Source organism: Diceros bicornis, chromosome 29 (genome assembly GCF_020826845.1).
Source record: "Diceros bicornis minor isolate mBicDic1 chromosome 29, mDicBic1.mat.cur, whole genome shotgun sequence".
Lineage (NCBI taxonomy): Eukaryota > Metazoa > Chordata > Mammalia > Perissodactyla > Rhinocerotidae > Diceros > Diceros bicornis.
The window spans coordinates 17,634,405-17,657,029 of record NC_080768.1 but is presented as its reverse complement, the minus strand read 5'-3'; the positions used below and the strand labels follow the sequence as shown (position 1 = coordinate 17,657,029).

The following is a 22,625-nucleotide window of genomic DNA, read 5'->3' as shown; positions in this document are numbered from 1 at the left end:
AAAATTGGATAAAATAATATTTTGAAGGAGGCTGTATGAGGCAATAAGGTACATATTGTACACGAGAAGCATAACAGTGTCACAGAAAAGACACAGGCTTTGAGGCAGAGGACAGACGCTTCCTGCCACTGATGTAGAGACTTGAGGCAAAGTTCTCAGGCTCTCTAAGCCACTGATTCATTCGTTTGATTTTGTACGCAAGACAGAATAATAATAGTTACCTTGTCGGACTGATGAATGGCTTAGAGATAACATATATGGATTGGAACATCTAGAGTAATGCTGGGCACACAACTCTCTATAAATGTTAACTAATACGTATATATATCTATATATAATGAATAAAACTACATAAATATACATACTTGGCTTATGTTCCTTGCGATCTTTTTTTTTCTACCTTGCCCTCCTTCATTTTTATCTTAACTATGTAAGTCAACACTGGCAGGAGCAGTCTGGGGTCCTAACTTTTCAGTAAGCACATCATTTCTAGAAAAGTAAGCACCCACAATTAGTATCTAGTGGACATATTATACTCTTTAAAGCAGGAGGCTTATGAAGGTCTGAAAAGAAAAAATTAAAAACCTATTTAGTTAAGATTTTTCTTAAAAAGTTACCTGGATGAGGTAACCAGAAGATCCATTGACATCTGTATGAGTTTTCGAATTTATTCTCCCCAGATACAACATAGAGAAACTTCAGATAACTGAAAGATGGATTTTTCCCCTAAGCAGATTTGGCTGAGCAATTGAAGGAAGAAAAGTTTCCTTTTATAAGCAATTTATATTCTCCATCTTGGATATAAAATAAATGAATGATCCTTCCTACAGAAGGAATCTGGGTGAGATGATAAGATTTATCCACCCAATCATTGAGCAAATAGTTACTCTGTTCCTCCTTGCCCCACCCCCACTCCCACACTGTTCCTCCTTGCCCCACCCCCACTCCCACACTGTTCTCAGCGCTGAGGACAGATAACACATTGCTCACATACTAGTGAATGTGAAGGTCAAGGATTATTTTTAACATTCTTGCATTTGTTACATATGTAATGCCTTTCTGAGGATAAGTTAGATTTGCATCTCACAAATTAAAATGCACTTGAGTATTGGAACATCTCGATATTTTCTCAAATTCATTTCAAAGCATGTGATTTCTCCGTAAAGAATGTGTGTTCTGGATACATATTTTGACTCAGCAAGTGCTCTTAGTCAAAATGTACTAATTGTATTAAACAAGTTGGGAGTGGGCAGTTCCAAAAGCCACTCCGGAGAATTACTATGAACAACTTCCCTACCTCAGATGGAGGGATCTTCTTGCCCACTCACTGCATTCAGCCAGCAGATTCTGGGTCTGAGGGCTTACTTTCCCTTCAAATAACATTTCCTCGACCTCCCAGAATAACTGCTGTACTTTCTGTGCATTGGCTTTGTCAAACTCCTAAAACAGAAATGCACATTGAGTTATAAGACAAAAAGTTGTAAATATATGGGCTTCATAATCAATGATACTTACAAACTTAAAAGTACCCAATACATACGAGGGAGCATGACAGGCTAAAATGAATGCGGACTTTGCGGTCAGACATGTCTGTGCTCTGATTTTTCCTTTTCTCATAAATTACATCCGACTCTGAGCCTCAGTTTCTTTAACTGTTAAATAGAGATAATTTCTACCACATGAGTTATGTGACTTATTTGAGATTTTATGTAGCTACAGATACAGATATAAGTATACATATTGACACAGACATTGATATAGATACTAGAACATACACACACCTATAAATCTATGCACACACACACATGTACACAAACATATGTCCCTCATATAGTTAGGTGTGACACATCTAAGCACACTGGCAAAATAGAAGCTATTTTTTTTCCTAATGATGATACCACTGAAAAGGAAAATTACTTTTTGTGTGTGTATGTGAGGAAGAGTAGCCCTGAGCTACCATCTGTTGCCAATCTTCCTCTTTTTGCTGAGGAAGATTAGCCCTGGGCTAACATCCATGCCCATCTTCCTCCTTCATATGAGACGCCACCACAGCACGGCTTGACAAGTGGTGCACTGGTGCACGCCGGGGATCCAAACCTTCCAACCCCGGGCCACTGCAGCGGAGTGTGTGAACTTAACCACTAGGCCACCAAGCTGGCCCCAGGAAAATTACTTTTATAGAAAAGGTCATTCACCTTTTAACTAATGAAGCCAAAAACAACAACAACAACAACAAAAAACTCCTGTTATCCTAAGAGGCGTGGTTATTAGGGTGAAGCCAGAGTATTAACTTTTCCTGTCTGACCTTAAGGCGTTCCTGGACTGTGGCTGCAGTGAACTGTGGGTGAGAAAATCTTTCAGCCTCTCTGTGTGTTCTCCATGGTTGGGAAGTAACAGTCCTATAGCCCTCAGAGCCAATGAGGAGCACATAAACATTACTTTGGGAGGACCAGCACTGTACAGACAGCCTCCAAGGCCAGGGCACTGGTTATATCTTCTTCCATGAGTGTGTGAACTTGAAATCTCATTCACAACTCAGACCAACAAAGTGTATATTTGGTCTGACATAGCTGATCCAAACGGTCAATGCAGATTGATTTTCATAGACTGCTAGTCAATATTCTCCGTGTTACTTCTTCACTCACACTGATAATAAGCTGGATCCCCAGAGTGCAGGGGAGTTGAATTTTCTTTTTTAAAATGCAAATCAGGGGCCCAGCCCCGTGGCGTAGCGGTTAAGTGCGGGCGCTCCACTGGTGGCCCGGGTTCGGATCCCCGGGGCGCACCGACACAACGCTTGTCAGGCCATGCTGTGGCGGTGTCCCATATGAAGTGGAGGAAGATGGGCATGGATGCTAGCTCAGGACCAGTCTTGCTCAGCAAAAAGAGGAGGATTGGCATGGATGTTAGTTCAGAGCTGATCTTCCTCACACACAAAAAAATAAAATAAAATGCAAATCAGGAGCAAACCAATAATATTTGCCCTCCTGGGAGGGGACTGGGTGGCTGGGACGTGAAAGAGGGCTTACTTTCCATTTTCTCTCTTTTTCATTTTGTTGCTTTTGCAAATATTACCTCTCAAAAAGTAAGTAAGGGGCTGGCCCCGTGGCTTAGTGGTTAAGTGCGCGTGCTCCACTACTGGTGGCCCGGGTTCGGATCCCGGGCGCGCACCGACGCACCACTTGCCCAGCCATGCTGAGGCAGTGTTCCACATACAGCAACTAGAAGGATGTGCAACTATGACATGCAACTATCTACTAGGGCTTTGGGGGAGAAAAGGGGGAAAAAAGGAGGAAGATTGGCAATAGATGTTAGCTCAGGGCCGGTCTTTCTCAGTAAAAAGAGCAGGATTGGCATGGATGTTAGCTCAGGGCTGATCTTCCTCACAACAACAACAACAAAAAAGTAAGTATAAGTTTTTCAGTTAAAATCAATTGTAGGATCTGGAGTAATTTAAATTCTGTAAATGGAAGTCGTAAGAACCTCTCTGGATAATTACATGAGAACGTGTACCGAAAGAATTCCATAATTTGGAGGGTCCAGGCTCTCAGCCTACTTACCATCTGCCTACTTGTGAGGAGAGCTTGTGACTGGGGGTGGCAGGGAGTGGGCATGAGGGTGGGGACTGTTCATCACAAGTGAGACAGTCACGTCTTGTTTGCAAAAGTCTTGAGCATTTCAGAGCTGACTCCCTCCCACGCCCCTCTCACTCCCACTGCTTGGAGAATCACTGCTAGGAAGCCATCAGAGGAAGTGGATCCACACATGTAGCGAGGAGTGGAAATCTGTTTTTAAAGAAAACCGGAACGCACACAAGAAAAGAGCAGGAGTCAGAACCTCCAAGGTGCTAGCATGGAAGTTCTTCCTCAGCGATCTGGGCTTCACAAAAGGCTGCATCCCGGGATTCTGAGGGACACTTGAAGGATAAAGAAGCAGGAGACCCTGCAATGGACAGAGTGCCAAACAAGCCTGAGCTGTAGACTCAAAGGTCACCCCGCTACGAATCCCACTCCCAAAAAGAACAAAAATGAGGTTAAAGTTAATAGCTTCCACTAGGGTTAGAAGGTGAAAGTAAAACATCTGACTTAGAATATTGAGGGAAAATTCCCTAATCATGGTGATTTTTTATAATTTTTTTTTTTTTTTGCTGAGGAAGATTTGCCCTGAGCTAACATCTGTACCAGTCTTCCTCTATTTTGTGTGTGGGTGGCTGCCACATCATGGCCACTGATGAGTGGTGTAGGTCCACAACCAGGAACCGAACCTGGCCTGCCAAAGCAGAGAGCATCAAACTCAACCACTAGGCCTTGGGGCTGGCCCCGATTTTTTACAGTTTTTACTTTTCCCAATTTTTTCTCTTACTCGAGTTCCTAATTGTCAGAGTCTGTCTTGAATTTCCAGCCATGGATATCATGTATAACATACTGAGGGGGAGGGCTGGGAAGCGGAAAAAACAAAACTATCAACAGCTAAGACTCTAGGTTATGAGATTATGAGTGATTTTCATTTTTCCTCCTATTTTCTGTATTTTTAAGTCTTTACGTGTGCCATGTAAATGCTTTGATATGTATGTATCTGTATGTGTGTATTAGGTAACGCTTTTAAAATTGGTAAAAAAGATTCTTTTTTAAATAAGAAAGCAATTCTTCCTTATAAATTGTAATCAGGGATTATCCAAAATATTCTGAGACATACATCATCTCTCCAGGAGTAAATGGAGCTCTGCTCTGTAGATAAGCCAGTGGTAGAACTCTGCGTCCCAGACCCAGACCAAGAGTTGGGGGCTTCTGGGTGTGTAGGGCTTCCACTTGATGAAAACGATGACACGGATTCACTGCAGGAACAAATGTGAGTAACATAAATAACATTTCCCGGGAAGGGGTTATACTGGTAAGTGGCTTTACTTCTCTGAGCTGACTTCCTCTTTCTTTCTTTAAATATATTTGTTAATTTCACAGTACACTGATGTTGAAATATTTATGCAGTGTAACATTTCACTAGGCTAAAAATAAAACTGCTTTTTTTCTGTTAGAAATTCAAGGCCAATGATTGATTCTGCTTCCCATATTCGTTACAGGCATCCTTTGATTTTACAATCAGAAGCATTTAACAGGTTAATTCTTACCAGGTATATTTATCAATGGCTTTCTGCACATTTCTTGTAAAGTGTGTTGGTAAAGAATCTTTGCTTTTCACAGCAAAACTATGCTTTCCAGATCCTTCTGACAGTCCTCTCCTGAAAAATAAAATAAAATATGAAATGTATCTCTAATGTAATAATATAACTTTATTCACTAGGACTTTAAAATTTTCCTTTTGTATAGTTGCCCCTCTCCTATTGCCATGTCCCCTAAACACATACGTGTGAATGCACGCACACACACACACACAAGCACACACACTACAAATCCTCAAGAAACTGAAGCCTAGGACCTTAACATTTTTATATTCCTTAGAGTCAAGGTTGCCATTAACCTACATGCACTTTGTGTAATCTTGAAAAAACCAAACAACTTTCTGTGACTTAGCCAGATCGGTAAGAGTTGCCCAACTCTGGATAGATACAGCCTCACTCCGAGACATAAGACTTGGCAAGTCAAACATGAGCTGGATCTCAGGGCCCACTTGTCTCTTGTGCTTACAGAAGCCAACCAGTCTTCCAGGAAAAAATCGATAATTCCATATTAATTCTGAAATATATCAAATGCTTTTGAATCACTAAACACATAAATAAATAAAAGAAATGACTGAAACACATAAACGACAATTCACTTTAGTTTGGTCTTGCTGTGTGGTGCATAGCCTGATTTGTAGAGAGTTTTAAAATACTAAAATTAATGGTAAACTAAAACAGAAGAAATCTGTAAACTTTAAATAAGGTGTTAAACCTTACTGGTGTAGCATAGTTCGTGTTAATCATTAAAATGCCCTTTCAATGAGCCTCTTAAAACGTTTACTTCCCTCTAGTCAAAATATCCTCCTAATGTTTAACAGTAAACAACTTTTGCTCTTTTATAGAAATCACATTTTCCCATACAAATAACTTATACTTTATATTAACTTAAGATATGGTCGTAATTTAGAAAAAAGTTAACTTTCAATATTTCTAACAGGCACACCACTCTAACATTCATTAACAAAAAAAGTTTGCTTTTGCTTTCAATTAAAATTTTCAACATTTGTATTTCTGAATGTAGATGGAGTTTTAAAAAATATTAACATAAGAGAATAAATTCTGCCCTTAGTTATGTACCTATAGTATTCTACAACAAAGGGAGATTTAAAAACAAATTAATTACTATAAACAGAGGTTAGCAAGAACCTCTGCCTTCCACATGTGTCTTATATGAGACAATAACACAATTATATGATTTTTCCCTCTCCTACTGCCTATGTCTTAAGTACAACCAAGCAATTCTGAAGGTAAAGGTGTTCAAGAAAAGATACCAGAGAAAAGAATATAGGACAAGCTTTTACGCTAATAAACTGCTTTATCTTTAGCCCTGTGCAGATGGTTTTAAAACTATAAATTATTGGGGCCAGCCTCAGTGGCCTAGTAGTTAAGTTCAGCACACTCTGCTTTGGCAGCTGGGTTCTCCGGTTCAGATCCCGGGCGCAGCCACTCATCAGCCATGCTGAGGCAGTGACCCACATATAAAGCGGAGGAAGACTGGCACACATGTTAGCTCAGGGCTAATCTTCCTCAAGCAAAAAAAAAGAAAAGAAGAGGAAGATTGGCAACTGATGTTAGCTCAGAGTGAATCTTCCTCAGCAAAAAGAAAAAAAAAGACAACTATCAATTATTTATAATTTACATATAACTTGATAACCCTTTAGACAAACATAAAAATATGACATGAAAGAGGCAATCAACTAAAAATTACATCAAATAGATCTGCTGTGAACATTAAGAAACATATCCTGGTATATAAGTTAATTTGCTTATTATTAAGAAATCATTTTAAACTTCAGGGTGGGGAGTCAAATAAAATATTGTTCCCTCGTAATATCTATATAATAATGGTGGGCTAGAATCTTGCTATACCACTGATAGGCTGTGTGCTTTGAGCAAGTTACTTCTCCTCTGCCAGACTCAATATCTACATCTGTAAAACAGTGACGATCCTGTCAACTCTTTGTACAGTTGCTGTGAGACTTAAATTAGATCAGGTATGTAGTGTCTACATCATCAGTGGATAAACCAGGTCGATCTTGCTCACTGCCATTATTGTTACCATAGGTTACTCTGTGAAAACCCTGGGTTCTTGTTTCTTTATATCTCCCACAGCATTTTGGATTATACAGTTCTCCTTTGGTACTTTGGCTTTTTATTGTGAAGATCTTGACACTTTATTTTTTATCTGTAGCACCTAAAAAATGCCTGTCCCATAGAAATGCTGTATGTTTGCTGAAACAAACAATAGGCAAAGATAAATTTAAAGCGACTCAAACGAAGAACATGTTTTTGCTCTGTAATTACTCTGAATGTTCATGCTGAATACAAAAGATTACACTGTGACCAGACACAAAAATATTCTCCAAATCCACGATGTTTCTGGAAAATTTTTTTGTCCTTCATAAAGAAAGAAAATTCCCAGCTCTTAGGGTAGCTGACGTCTCCAGAAATGACTTTTACAACTGAATGGAGCCGCTGCGTCCCTCATTTCCACCTTTCTTGCTTCTGGCTCCTCCTCTGCCCTTTTGTGCAACTTGAAAACTAAATTCACTAATCAGATGCTTGGCAGTTTGCTTTGTTTTCAATGAACAAAAATTTCTTCCTCCAAAAAATTCACCCTTTTTCTGAGGGGGGGGGAGGACGAAGTCTTTTCAAACTAAGAAGACAATTATTTACCAAATGGAAGAACGCATTCCTCTCTCCACATTGTGTCATATCCTTGCCAAGATCAGCATTCGTACTCGCTTCAAAGTGGAGCTGAGGACAGGAGGTCTTGAAGACGCAGGGGTGGAGGTGGGGAGGAATTACTACAAAGGGCGCGCCTTGAAACACCATCTACTTCCACACCATTCCTCCAACTTTTTTCTCCTCTGCTCTTCCCCACCTTCTCTCCTTCAAGGTCTCTATATTTCTGTGGAACTTTCTGAACTTCAGAGTTCAGTGTAATAACATACATTTGACCACGGAATTCAAAAGAATTCTGAAGAGGAATTTGAGCTCATTAACTCAAAGACTGCTCAAGGTCGAGAAGAAGATAGGGATGGAGCTGGTCCCAGGACCCAGGCCACCTGACCTGCATTTCTCTCCAGAAACCTCAAGTTACCAACATTGTGAACTAAAATAGAATTTATAAAATTTGCCTTTTCTTTTTTTTTTATGTTTTGTTTTGAATCTTTGGTTTCTCTGTCCTCTAACTATGCACTGTACTATTTTATGCAAAATATTGAACATCTTTAATTCTCTGTAAACCATCAACTACTATGTAACCTCTATAGTCTAAGAAAGTATACACAACTCATAGGATGTGTCCTATAGATATTTTAAAACTTGAAAGTAGTGGAATGTCTATTAAGCTTTTATTACATAAAACATAGAATACGTGTAATATTTTTACACTAATTCCTGTCTATACTTCTTAAATTTTAGAGATGATAAAATACTGCTAGTATTTAAGGCTGTTCATTTGGGGACAGGACCTAGGTTTTAGGGCAGACTGAAGTGCAACCACTGAACTATATTGCACTAATTTGTCGGTGCATCAAAGTTAAGGCTGAGTCCCAATCTGGGTGAGTCACTCCATTCCGGCTGTCAAGGAAATGACTCGATTACCTTTTCATGCTTTAAAAGTTGCCTCTTGATAACCCATACACCTCTGCCACCTTGCCTTGTAGAAATACAGTTATTAAACAGGGATCGCAGCTTTCAAAATTTTGTATTTCTGGGGCCAGCCTGGTGGTGTAGTGGTTAAGTCTGGTGCTCTCCACCGTGGCGGCCTGAAGGTTCACGGGTTCGGATCCCAGTGCGGACCTACACCATTTGTCACCCATGCTGTGGCAGCGACCCACATACAAAATAGAAGAAGACTGGTAGAGATGTTAGCTCAGGGCTAATCTTCCTCACGAAAGGAAAAAAAAAATTTTGTATTTCTGCTTAAGAGTGTTGTCTGAAATGAGCACTGTATTCCGAATGGGCTGAAGCTCTGGATGGTTTTCTGGGTGGACTGGCTATCATGAAGCTGCTCCCCCCATGAAACACTCACACCGCCCTGACTGAATACAAGTAGATTCCAGAAGCACCCACGGCTCTCTCCTCTGTTCCCTCGCTTGGGAAGGCCTGATGATGTCAGCACAAGCGATTTCACGAATGGATGCAAGGAAACAGACCAGATGGAAACCGGCTTGGCAGGCAGGAAAAAATCACGCGCACGGCACAAAAAGCTGACACGACGGAAAGTCCAGCCCACCTCCCTTCCCCGCTCAAGACTTACCCAATCACGATCAACCGCAGGCCTGGGCTCGCGTCCCCCCGGCCGGGCCCCGCGCCCCGAGGCCCGGGCGCCGCCGGGCGCGGCCCCCCCGCGCGGGCCCTCTGCAGGCGGCGGGCGGCCAGGCGCCCCCGCGCCCCCGGGGCCGCGGCTCCGCGCCCGCCCAGCCCTGCGCCCCCGCCCGGCTAGTCCTGCACGTGCAGGCGCCGCGCGCCTGGAGCGGCGCGGCCGGGGGCGCTCCCGGCCGGGTCTGCACGGCCCATGGGCGCGGCTGCTCCCCCTCCGGATCCGTCGGGGCCAGATTCCGGCGCGGCGGGGCGACGCCTCCCGTCCCCCCGCGCACGCCCTTCCCTCCTCCTCCCCCGGCCGCCGCGCCCTCCGGGAGGTCGGGCTGGGGCCGGCGGCGGGGCCGCGGCGCCCCCTCTTCTAAAGCCCGGCCAGCGTTCCCTGCCCTCTGAGCGCGTCCCGCTTTCCCAGGAACCCGACCCCCGGAAAAGCACGCGGGCCCCCCTTCCTGCTGCCAGAGGCCAGATTTCATAATCCCGTGACCCGAGCTTTGGCCACAGGCCACTGGCCCCCTCGGCACCCGCCCCACCGCCGTCTCCGCGCCTCCAGTGCGCACGGATCTGGTCTTCCCACTCCTTCCCTGGGGTCTGTCTGTCTGGGCGGCGGGGTCTGTCCAGACAGGTGTTTGCTGCCCTTAATTCTTCCACATGGAATTTTAATTAACGCGAGAAACCTGAGAACTACAGAAAGATTGCACCTATCCACGTTCCCCCATCAAACAGGGCTGAAGGTGGGGGAGGTAGGCAGAAGGGAGATTTTAAAAAAAGATTGAAGTCTCAGACCTGGTAAATGCACGATGCTAATCTGATTAACAGGAACTCTAGGTCTGATTATGCACCAAAGGTTTATTTGCTGTCATGTCCTGGCTCTCCATCTTCAAATACATAGATGCTTTATCTCACACAGTCCAATAACTTCTCTACAAACCAGACAGCATAACTGCATTTTGGTTTATTAATATATGCTTATTTCAATCTTGGAGTCATACAGTTATACCAGGACCAGAGTCATTGGGAGACAGCAAAATTACCAAGCCACTATTTTCATAAACTAAAAGAAACAAGAGTTAGCTTAAGTAAAATACATATTCCAAACAAGGTGTCCAAGGGTAGACGCTACATATGGCATGCCTTTTCCTGCTAAAAGATTTTTAATGATTACAATTTAAAGAGTGGATGTTGGGGGTCAGCCCCTTGGGGCCATAGTGGTTAGTGCCGCGTGCTCTGCTTTGGCGGCCCAGGTTTGTGGGTTTGGACCCCGGGCAAGGACTTACACCACTTGTCAAGCCATGCTGTGGAAGTGTCCCACATACAAAATAGAGGAAGATGGGTACAGATGTTAGCTCAGGGTCACTCTTCCTCAAGCAAAAAGAGGAGGGTTGGCAACAGGTGTTAACTCAGGGTGAATCATCCTCACAAAAAAAGTAAAATAAAATAAAAGTGGATGCTGGTACACTTTCCAGCCCCGCTCTGCATATCCATTCTCCTTTGAGATCTGAGGCCATCTGTGTCTGAACTGGTACAAAGAAGTCTGCCTGTTTCTCCTGCTCAATATCCTGTATTTACAGAGGTACACCACATCTATTTGATTTATTAGTGAAAAATCTAGTTTGTTTATTTTGAATCTGACTTTTAATGGACAACCCTAAGATGATGATAAGAAACCACTACCAACAACAAAATAATAATCCATTTCTTGAACTAAGGATACTAGGAGCCTCACCACATTTACAAATAATCAGTTTTAAAGTGGTAAGTGGTTATAAATTCTAAAATGAATGAGATTTTAAATCCTGATACATACATATGTGTATATATGCAGGGCATGTGTATGTATATATATGTGTGTATGCATATGCAGGGTATGTGCATATATATGTACTAATACTATTTATATGTAAAGGGAGACATGACAGGAAAACAGAAGAACATAAAGAAGAACATTATGATCCAAACATATGCTAGTTGCTTTATATATGTTTTTTGGTTTATTTTTTAACAGCCATGCTAGATAGACACTATTATCCAATTTTACTAATGAAAATACGAAGGCAGAGACCTTAAGTAACATGTGCGAGGTCACTCATGATATGGCGTGTGTGTGTCCCAGATTTCTATTACTGCAATAACAACCACCCCAAATTTAGTGGATTGAAACAGCAGTCATTTTGGCATGTTCACAATCCACAGAATTCCGGAATTCCAGCAGGACTTGGCTGAGTGGTTCTTCTGCTCCACGTGGCATTAACTGGGGTTACTCAGGGTATTCAGTTGGCCACTGGGCTGAGCTGCAGGGCCCGAGAAGGCTTCACCAACGTATTAGCACTTTGGGGTAGAGGGATGGCTGGAAAGCTGGGCGCAGCTGGGCCCCTCTCCTATATGGTCTCAAGATCTTTCCAAGTAGTCTCTCCAGCAGGTGGTCAGAATTCCTACATGGCAGCTCAGGGCTCCAAGAAACGAACTGAGAAGCTGTCAGTTCTGTTAAAGGCTGGCCTGGAATGGCATGAATTATTATCAAAGCAGTTACAGATTGAAAGGGTTGGAATACAGAACCCACCTCTGGATGGGAAGAATGTCAAAGAACTGGCAGACATCTTTACTCTGCCATAATCCACTTTCTGGCCACACATTATTTACACTGCTCCCACATGCACGATATACTCAGGCTTCCCAAGAATCTCCTAAAATGTCATCATCTCAATCATGTTCAAGAGATAATGAGGAAACTCCTCCTTGGGGGCATTTCCTCTGGACCTGAAGATCAATGAACTAAAGAGACAAGCCAACAACCTCCCACACGCCCAACAAACAATAGTGAGGCAGAGACCGGACAACCGCAATTGACACTCAAGTTGAAAAGGAGGGCCAGTAGCAGGCACAGTAGTCACCGGTCCACGGCTATTTGAAATCCAAGAAGGCTCATGTTTCCAATTCCTTGATTAGGCCCCACTTCTGCTCCCTGGCTTCTTCCCAGCTCTTAGCTCTGCCTTCTGGGCTCTTGCTTCCACCCTCTTGAGTCATCCTCATGAGTACAAAATGGCCCAGGTTTGCAACTGAGTAGGCTCTCAGCCTGCTTCCTTCCAGAGAAGGCTGAGAGGGGAAGAACAAAAGTCTGACTCCCTTCTAGTCTAAGCTGCAAGTGCTTCCACCACTCCACCAATATAGTTCTCTCATATAAATGTTGTGTTTTTCTTTGAATTTTATTGGCGTTCACTCCATTAGCCATAAGCCACAGTGACCTTTCTTTCGAGGACAGGTCGTAGGGGCACCTTTGAGGCTGCTGTGGGACAATAGTCTTAAGCCCCTAAATCTTCCTGAGATTTTAATAAGCCAAACCTTTGGTTTCACATTTACCTCTGCCCAGGATTCAATCTTTGCATGGAAGCCATTTCTCAGTTTTACCCAGAGAGACTATGATGTTGAAACAGTTTTATTTTCAAACCCAGAAAATCCTGACTCTTTTATATTTCTCACGAATTCTGCTCAAAAACTGGACAGTTCTTTATTTTTTTTATTTATTTATATATTTTTTTATTGAGGTAACATTGGTTTATAACATAAATTTCAGGTGTACATCATTATATTTCAATTTCTGTGTAGATTACATCATGTTCACCACCCAAAGACTAATTACCAACCATCACCACACACATGTGCCCAGTCACCCCTTTTGCCCTCCTCCCTACTCCCTTCCCCTCTGGTGACCACCAATCTAATCTCCTAATCTGTGTGTGTGTTTGTTGTTGTTCTTGTTTTTATCTTCTATTTATGAGTGAGATCATACGGTATTTGACTTTCTCCCTCTAACTTATTTCGCTTAGCATAATACCCTCAAGTTTCATCCATGTTGTCACAAATGGCAAGATTTCATCTTTTTTATGGCTGAGTAGTATTCTATTGCGTATACACACCACATCTTCTTTATCCATTCATGCATAGTTCTTTCCTTAGTTCATCTCTCTCTTCTCTCAAATTTCAAAACCTAAAGCAATACTGTTTGTTTAAAGATTAAAGTTACAAAATCTTCTCATTGGATTGGTCTAGAGTAGTGCTCTCCAGTAGAAACATAATGTGAGCCACACACATAATTTTGAATTTTCCAATATCCAGATTAATAAAGTTAAAAGAAACAAGTGAAATTAATTTTAATAATATATTTTCTTTAATCTATCTAAAATATTATCATTTAAGCATGTATCAATATAAAAAATTATTAATGAGATATTTTAAATTCTTTTTTTTGTACTGTCTTTGAAATCCAGTGTGTATTTTATACTTACAGCTCATCTCAATTTGGACTAGCCACATGGCAAGTGCTCATTCACTACATGTGGCTAGTGGCTTCTGTACTGTATGGTAAGTAGCTCCAGACTATAAAATCCTTTGACTCTTATTTTTAACATAATTTAAACATTTTAAGACTCTATCCTTCTTAGCCAAGGCTGAAGTTGCATAATACATATGCAAGATATATATACATATACGTACATATATACACATATTATCTTCTCTCTCTATATATATATTCTCTTCTAAATACACATTTATTCCAAGTAGTGATCATAAACATCATTAATACACAGTTAAATGCCTAACTGAATATCAGAACCAAAGCTACTGATCTTGCCTGTTTATCCTTGAAGACACATTGAAATTTATATAGGGATACAAAAGAAATTAAAAAAAAAAAAAGAATTACAAATGTTTTAAATTTGAATATGATTTATAAAAGAAAAACATTTTTCTTAGTGTTATTTGTAAATAAAGATAATAGGATCTGCCTTAGCCTGCTTTGGAAAACTCATTAGGATGAAATGAAATTGTGCATGGGATTGCCCTCTGAAAATCTATTAGTAATATAAGAATATACCAAAAGTTATAAGCAACATCTAACTTGTCTAAAAATTGACCCGATTTCAAGTTCTGGCTCTGCCTTTCTCTAGTAATGCAGTCCTGAGCTGGTAACTTAATTCTCTGAGCATAAATTGTGGAAAACAACTCTAATATTATTATCTTCCTTGTAGAGTTGTGTGAATTAGAGATGATTTTTGGAAAGTGCCTGTAGATGCATAATAAACAGGATCTTAAATTATTCCCCCTTTCAAACATTCCCCCTTTTAAAACATTGAATTAAAGAGTTTTAAAAAAAATTGAGAGGAGAGTTCACCAGTGTTCATTTTATTACTATGCATCATAATATATAAATGTTACATAGAATCTTTTATATTAATCCAATACAGGCAGTCCTTCCTTTGCACAAGTATCATGTAAACTGAAACTGTGCATATCAAAATTGTGTCCTTGATTTACAAATATACACATATACACACTCATATATTGTCTATCTCTGCCACAGAGCTGTCCCCAGTGTCACTGTACACACCTAACACCTAGATCTTGGTTTCTAAAACCATTCTCCAATAAAAAACACTAGGGCTCCTTGGAGAAATGGATGATTCTAGGACTGGGGCAGGGAAAATATAAGATGTACCTGGAGTATCTTGTAGTGGCAGAAAATAAGAAAGTGCTCAAAAAGCCACAAAAGAATGGAGCATGTCAAAGGGACACAGCAGCCAACCTGAAAGAGCCTTGAATCGCCAAAGCTGGAACAATTTGAGTAACAAAATAAGGTGGTATTGAATTATAATTGAAAGAACAAAATAAACATCTATGAGTCCATACTGATATAAATAAATGAATGAACAAATAAATAAACAGGGGAAAAGAGGTGAATCTCCTACAGAAAAATTCTAAATGAATTATGTAAATGCTCCTCCTTCCCCCAAGCTTCGGTGTAGGCTTGATTCCAAAGAGTAGAGTATGGAAAGGGGAGAAAAGTAACTTCACGGGAGAAAAACCTGACAGACACTCCCTCAGCCAGGTGACCAAGGTGAGCATCATCGGTGATGAATTGTGATGATCACATGTCCCCTTGAGAAGATACGGTGAGAATGCCACTTCACCTCTGTGGTCTTCCTCCCCCAAACACCTAACCCCAGTCTAATCGTGATAAAAACAAGACAAATCCCAATCGAGAGACATTCTACAAAATACATGACCAGTACTCTTCAAAACAATCAAGGTCATCAAAACAAAGAAAGCCTGTGAAATTGTCTCAAACCAGAGGATACCTGGGAGACAGGATGATTAAATGTAATATGGTATGTTGGATAGGATCTTAGAACAGAAGGACATTGGGGAAAAACTGGTTGTAATGGCTATTTTTAAATCAGTTGATTTTGAGTAAAGCAGATTACCCTCCATAGTGTGGGTGGGCCTCATCCAATCAGTTGAAGGCCTTAATAGAACAAAGATTGACTTCCCTTAAGCAAGAAGGAATTCTGTCATCAGACTGCCTTTGGAGCTGAACTGCAACCCTTCCCTTGGTCTCCAGCCTGCCAGCCCACCATGTGGATTTTAGACTTACCAAGCCTCCACAATCATATGAACCAATTCCTTAAAATAAACCTATCTCTATCTCTGTTTCTCTACCTGTCTATAAATGTATATCTGTCTATATACATCTATGAATATAGATATACATGTAGATGCATCCTATTGGTTCTATTTCTCTGGAGAACCCTGACTAATACACTTGTGAAACTGGAATGAAACGTGGAGTTTAGTTAATACTAACACATCAGTGTTGGTTCATTAGTTGTGACAAATGTACCGTCAAAATATAAGATGTTAATAATAGGGAGTAACTTTTCTGTAGATTTAAAACTGCTCTAAAATAAAAAGTCTATTTAAAACATGCTTGCATTAAACTCCTCTACATATTTAAATATATTTTATAAGGTAGTAACTACTTTCCAAGAAAAACAATAAAACAATATAATATTTTATTATTTTAACGTGAAGAGTATAATAATCTTAGAAAGTGCTAGGTAAACTATGAACTCCACAGCTTATATAAAATTATAGAATTAATACATTTTTAACAAAAATGAAAAAAGTTTTTACCTAGGTGCTGAAACTCATAAGGAAATTATTTTTAAATAATTTCAGGAAATTGCAATGTTATATCAGATATAAAATAATAATATAAATTTTCTTTATATAAAATTTTTCTATTACAGCCTACGTAAAGACTCACTTAAGGATTGAAATGTTTGCATGCAATACTGCCAGAAAGCCCCTAGATGTCACTCTTTCCCTTCTCTTATCACTTTGAAAACCATGCCCAGGTGGATTTTAAGATCATGTATGTTTTTTGCAAGACTTAGGATTTAGTGAATTTTCATTCCAGTACAGATGTAGAATCCTGTTTAGATCAGAAATCACCATTGCAGCAAACAATATCTAGTATGCACAGCCAACAGAAAGTGTCAAGATCCTAGCATCCTCCGTGGATGGAGATCTTTCAGCTTGGGAGGCAAATAAGGTCAGAGGCCTACATATCTTACTTCTAAATCTCAACACGACCCTGAGAGGTAACTACTTTTTTGTACAAAGAAAGAAAACCAAGGGTCAGCAACATGAGGTAAATTACCAAGGGTAAACAGTTTTATCCAGATCTGTCCAGTCTGGCTTCTAAAGTTTACTCTTTCTAAGATTCATCTCAGATCTAATTATTTCTGTTGAAGTTCTTTTTACCATAAAGATGTTCTATGGACTTCTTTTATAAATATACCAAATTCTGTAACAATATTCACTAACATTTCTTGAATACGTACCACAACCTGGTCCCTGTTTTAAGCACCTGATACGTGTTAGTGCATTTAAACTTCGCAACAATTCTTTGAAGGGAGGAATACTGTTGGTACCATTCTGCAGATTAGTAAACTGAGGCACAAAGAAGCTGATGGCGTGGCAGAGCCAACATTCAAACTTAAGCTGCTGGCGACAAAGCTTATTCAACCCCATACTTCAACCTTTTATGCAAAACATACCCCTCGACAGCCCTCTACAAAGGATATGGAGAAGGTAAAGCTTACTATTTTTAGCAAAGAATATTAAAAAGTTTTAAAATTTAGAGGAATGCTGTATCTGAAAAGAGATAGCAGAAGGAAAAACTATTAGACTTTTAATATGAAGAATATAAAAAACTCAGAAAGTCCTAAGGAACCTATGAGGTCTACAGTTTATTATGAAATTATGGAAAGAAATAGAATTAGCATATAATTCAAAATTTAAAAAACACCTAAATTGCTTATTTAGAAACCCAAAAACTTCTAAATAAGTGCTGAAATCTGTCATGGACAATAAATATTGGGTAAGATTGTGAAGAACTGCCAACTTTATACTGTTTTGACCCAGAAAAACAGAAATTTTATGTTTCGACTTAATACAATGGATAAATGGGTTCAATAACATTCTTTAATATTCAATTTTTTTTCTAATTTTTAAGCATTGATTTTATGATACTTTTATCAGTAGAAAGTGAAAGAAAGAACACAGTCCAAAAACTGTTTTATAATTATTTTTTAAAAGAATTCATCAGACTTTCAAAGTGAAAACAACTACCTAAATATATTCTATGAAGAGTTTCATCTCCCAAACTGCAACATCAATATAGTCAAATTTTCCAAAAAAGTGTTCTTGAATGTTTGATTTCACTTATTCTTTTAATCAGTAGAGCAGAAAATGAAGGCTTTGTAATAATTGCTAGATCAGTATTTAAGTTTCATTTTCATTTCATGTAATTGAAATATTAAAATATAGTTGATCCTCATTATCCGTGGATTCCATATTTGTGAATTCACCCACTCGCTAAAATTTCTTTGCAACTTCAAAATCAATACTCGGGGTGATTTCAGGCTTATTCATGGACATGTGTAGAGCAGCAAAAATTTGGTCGTGGGAAGCACACGCTCTAAGCTGAGGTGGAACAAAGCTCTCATACTATAAACACGTGTCCTTTTTGTGGTCTATTTCGTGCCACATTTATTCACTTTTGTGCTTCTAGTTGGTGATTTCGCTGTCTAAAACGGCCTCCACGCATAGCGCTGAAGTGCTGTCTCAAGTTCCTCAGCGCAAGAAGGCCGCCAAGTGCCTCCTGGAGGAAATGCATTGTTAGAGAAGCCTCCTTAAGGCATCGGTCACAGCGCTGTTGGCCATGGGTTCAAGTTAATGAATAAACAATTGTGTTAAATAATTGTCTTTAAATAGAAACACTCATAAAACAAGACTATGTATTGATCGGTTGATGAAAATGTTGAGACGAGAGGCTCACAGGAACCTACCCCCGCATTTCCCCTAGAAGCGGTGGTTCAGGATTCGCTATTTCAGTGTTTGCAGAGACTTGACAGAATGCAACTACCGCGAATAATGAGAATCAACTGTATCACCTTTACCATTGCTCGTATCTGTATATATAACATTTCTATAAAATATCTCCATAAATCTATTATTTAACTTCAAAACTTTATTAGACTACCACAAACATATAAACAGAATTTCAGAATACTAGAATTGGGAGATAGGATCCGTTTTATATTTACCACGAAGTCTAAAGTATAAAATCTGGCACAGAGGCAATGGCGCAGTGCCCGTGTCTTCTGCTGCATTTTGCTTCTCAGATTATAATCTAATTCAGTGTTCTCAAATTTTAACACGCACCAGAATCACCTGAGAGCTTCTTAAAGCACAGGTTGCTGGGCCCCACCCCAGAGTCTCTGATTCGGTAGGTCTTGGGTGAGAATTTGGATTTGTCACAATTTCCAGGTGCTACTGGTGCTACTGGCTCAGGATGGCACCTTGAGAACCACAGCTCTAATTCATCAGTTTTACAATTCCATCCCAGTCCGATTCATACCCCACCTCCCCCAAACTACCTGAGCCCAGGAATTGTGTCGTACTTAGCCTCATACCCAGCCCCAGTGCAGAATAGACCTTTAGTCAATGTCTGAAGGAGTAGAGGAATTACTCAAAGCCTTCACATTACAGAGGAGAAAAGTGAGGTCCCTGAGGGGCTGGCCCATGACTACTCGGTGCAGACCAGACACCAGAACCCCAGATTCCCACAAACCTCAGCACATGAAGCAGTCAGTCAGGCTTTCTCTCAGTGTTTGTCTCATGAGTTAAAATCCACTCTACCTTTGGGTGGGGAGGCTTGCAAAAGAACACCTTTTCCAAACGCAAATGACAACAACAAAACAAACAATACAAATGTCAACGAAACAAAACAATCTGATTCTGTGGCAATGCAGGATACCCAGGGAAAACCTAAATCTGATTAAAGGAGAGACTTGGGAGAATACAAAGAAGTTTCCTTTTTCCTTTGTGCTCCAAGGCTCGCAGTTGACCAAAGCAGAAAGAAGATCTAAGACTTTCAGACACTCTCAAGATGCCTGTGTTCTTGCTGGTTGCCTCATACACCCATAGAAAGCAAGAGCCTGATCTTCCTCTAATTACTGCAGCATGGAGCACAGAGTCAGGCATGAAAATGCTTCACAGACAACTTTGTTCCTAGTTTAGACCAAGACAAACACCAGCCTAGACTTCCAGTTTCCAGTTCCTCATGTGAGGAGCTTTGAGGTTGCCACTGCATCCTGACAAGAAGTAAAAGGCTGAACAAACTGAAAAATCAACAACTCTTAGATCTTTCAGAGAAGTGAGGTCACAGAGCAGCCCCCAAAACTGGAGAGACAGACAAGCAGATACACACAACCTGGGAACAGAAACTCACGAACAGAAACCTCCACGGAAACCAGTGCCAGGGGAGAAAACCTGAGCTGTAGCTGACAAATTACTAAAGGCTCAGTGTGGACAAGTCTGAGAGTTAAAAACTCCAGGGATACCCAGTCATAGTGGGGCCTCCATGCTTTTATGAGTTTTATCTCCAGGAGCTCAACCAAGTTCTCACAATAAATGTCAGAGAAAAATCCCCTCATGCTTCCAGCAGGCAGAGGAGAAAAGGAACCATTTTGAAATATGCCAGAGGGCTCTATTCTTCTTAACAAGGTCCATCCTAAGGAGAAACTATTTAACCACAGCCTAACCTACTGCAGTTTTATCAGAGCATAACTGACCTGGAGGAAGAGAAATACCCAACTCCAGCCCCTTGTAAGCATCCTGTCCCACCTAAGGGGTGTGTAGGGGGCAGGGTCAGGGGGAAGGAAACTGAGAATTCATAATCCAGAAGCCTAGGCTCACTAAAAGACTGAGACTTAATCATAGAACTATAGGATGCTTCCCCTCCCCTCACACCTTACCACCACATTAGTAAGGGACTATTTACAATAGTTCTTTTTACCAAGTACATCATGTCTATCAAGAAAAAGTTATAAGGCACACTAAAAGGTAAAAAACAGCTTGAAGACACAGAGCAAGCCTCAGAACCAGACATGGTAGGGAAGTTGGAATTATAGGACAGAGAATTTAAAACAGCCATGATTAATATGCTAAGGGCTCTAATGGATAAAGTACACAGTACGCAACAACAGCTGGGCAATGTAGGCAGAGGGATCAAAATTCTAAGAAGAACCAGAAAGAAATGCAAGAGATCAAAAACACTGTAAGAGAAATGAAGAATGTCTTTGATGGGCTTATTAGTAGGCTGGAGACCACTGATGAAAGAATCTCTGAGCTTGAGGCTATGTCAACAGAAACCTCCAAAACAAAAGCAAAGAGAAAAGAGATGGACAAAATCAGAACAGAATATCCAAGACGTGTGGGACAACTACAAAAGGTGTAACATACACGTAATGGGAATACCAGAAAGAGAAGAAAGAAAGAAAGGAATAGAAGAAATATTTAAAACAATAATGACTGAGAATTTCCCCAAAGTAATGTCAGACATCAAACCACAGATCCAGGAAGCTCAGAGAACACCAAGCAGGATAAATGCAAAAAACAAAACAAAACAAAACAAAAAAAACTACACCCAGGTATATCATATTCAAAGTTCAGAAAAATAAAAGATTAAAAAAAATTCCTGAAAGAAGCCAGAAGGAAAAAAACCTTACCTATACAGGAACAAAGATAAGAATTACAACCAACTTCTCTTCAGAAACCATGCAAGCAAGGAGAGAGTAGAGTAAAATATTTAAAGTGATGAGAGAAAAACTCACCAATCTAGAATTCTATACTCTGAAAAATTATCCTTCAAAAGTGAAGGAGAAATACTTTCTCAGGCAAACAAAAATTGAGAAAAATTGTTGCCAGTAGACTTGCCTTGAAGAAATGTTAAAGGAATTTCTTAAGAGAGAAAGAAAATAATATAGGTCAGAAGTTTGGATCTACCTAAAGAAAAGAAGAACATCGAAGAAGGAATGAATGAAGTTAGTATAAAAACTTATATTTTTCTTATTCTTTTTTTGTTTGTTTGTTTTGTGAGGAAGATCAGCCCTGAGCTAACATCCATGCCAATCCTCCTCTTTTTGCTGAGGAAGACTGGCCCTGGGCTAACATCCATGCCCATCTTCCTCTACTTTATATGGGACACCACTACAGCATGGCCTGACAAGCGGTGCGTCGGTGCGCGCCCAGGATCCAAACCCGGGCCGCCAGTAGCGGAGTGCGTGCACTTAACCACTACACCACGGGGCCAGTCCTATGTTTCTTATTCTTAATTGGCCTAACAAATAGCAATTTGTTCCAAATAATAATATCAACAATGTATTTGATTATGTATGCTTATATATACATCTTAAGTATATGTGCATATATATAATATACATATCTTATATATGCTTATATATAAGTGAAATGAATGACATCAATGACACAAGGGACAGGAAGGAGTTATTATGACTATTTTGTTATTATAATGTACTCACACTACTCATGAAACGGTATAATGAACTTGAAAGTGGATCTGGATTAGTTGTAAATGTATATTATAACTTTAGGACAACCACTAAAAAAAGTTAAAAAAAAAAGCATAATTGATATGCTAAGAAAGGAGAGAAAATGGAATCATATAAAATATTCAATTAAAACCACAAAAGGCAAAAAAATAGTGGAAGACAAAATAGTATTAAAGAGCAGGGGCAACAAAGAGAAAATAGTAACAAACATGGTAGCGATTAATCCTACTATATCAATAATCACTTTGAATGTCAGTGGTCTAAATGCACCAATTAAAAGGCAGAGATAGTCAAAGTGCATCAAAAAACAAGACCCAACTATATATTGTCTACAAGCAAACCTCTTTAAATATAAAGACACATAG

General features: G+C 40.0%; 1 protein-coding gene across 2 annotated transcripts in view; it reads right to left on the bottom strand.

Annotated features, from left to right (window-relative positions):
- FAM149A (family with sequence similarity 149 member A) overlaps positions 1-22,625 on the bottom strand; it is a 56,031-nt gene that overhangs the window by 16,802 nt on the left and 16,604 nt on the right. For both annotated transcript variants that reach the window (XM_058525013.1, XM_058525015.1), the window contains exons 2-4: positions 5,126-5,236; positions 4,696-4,834; positions 1,298-1,440 (exon numbers count right to left, since the gene is read on the bottom strand). In XM_058525013.1, the coding sequence (XP_058380996.1) occupies positions 1,298-1,440; positions 4,696-4,834; positions 5,126-5,236 (393 nt within the window). The remainder of the gene's footprint in view (positions 1-1,297; positions 1,441-4,695; positions 4,835-5,125; positions 5,237-22,625) is intronic.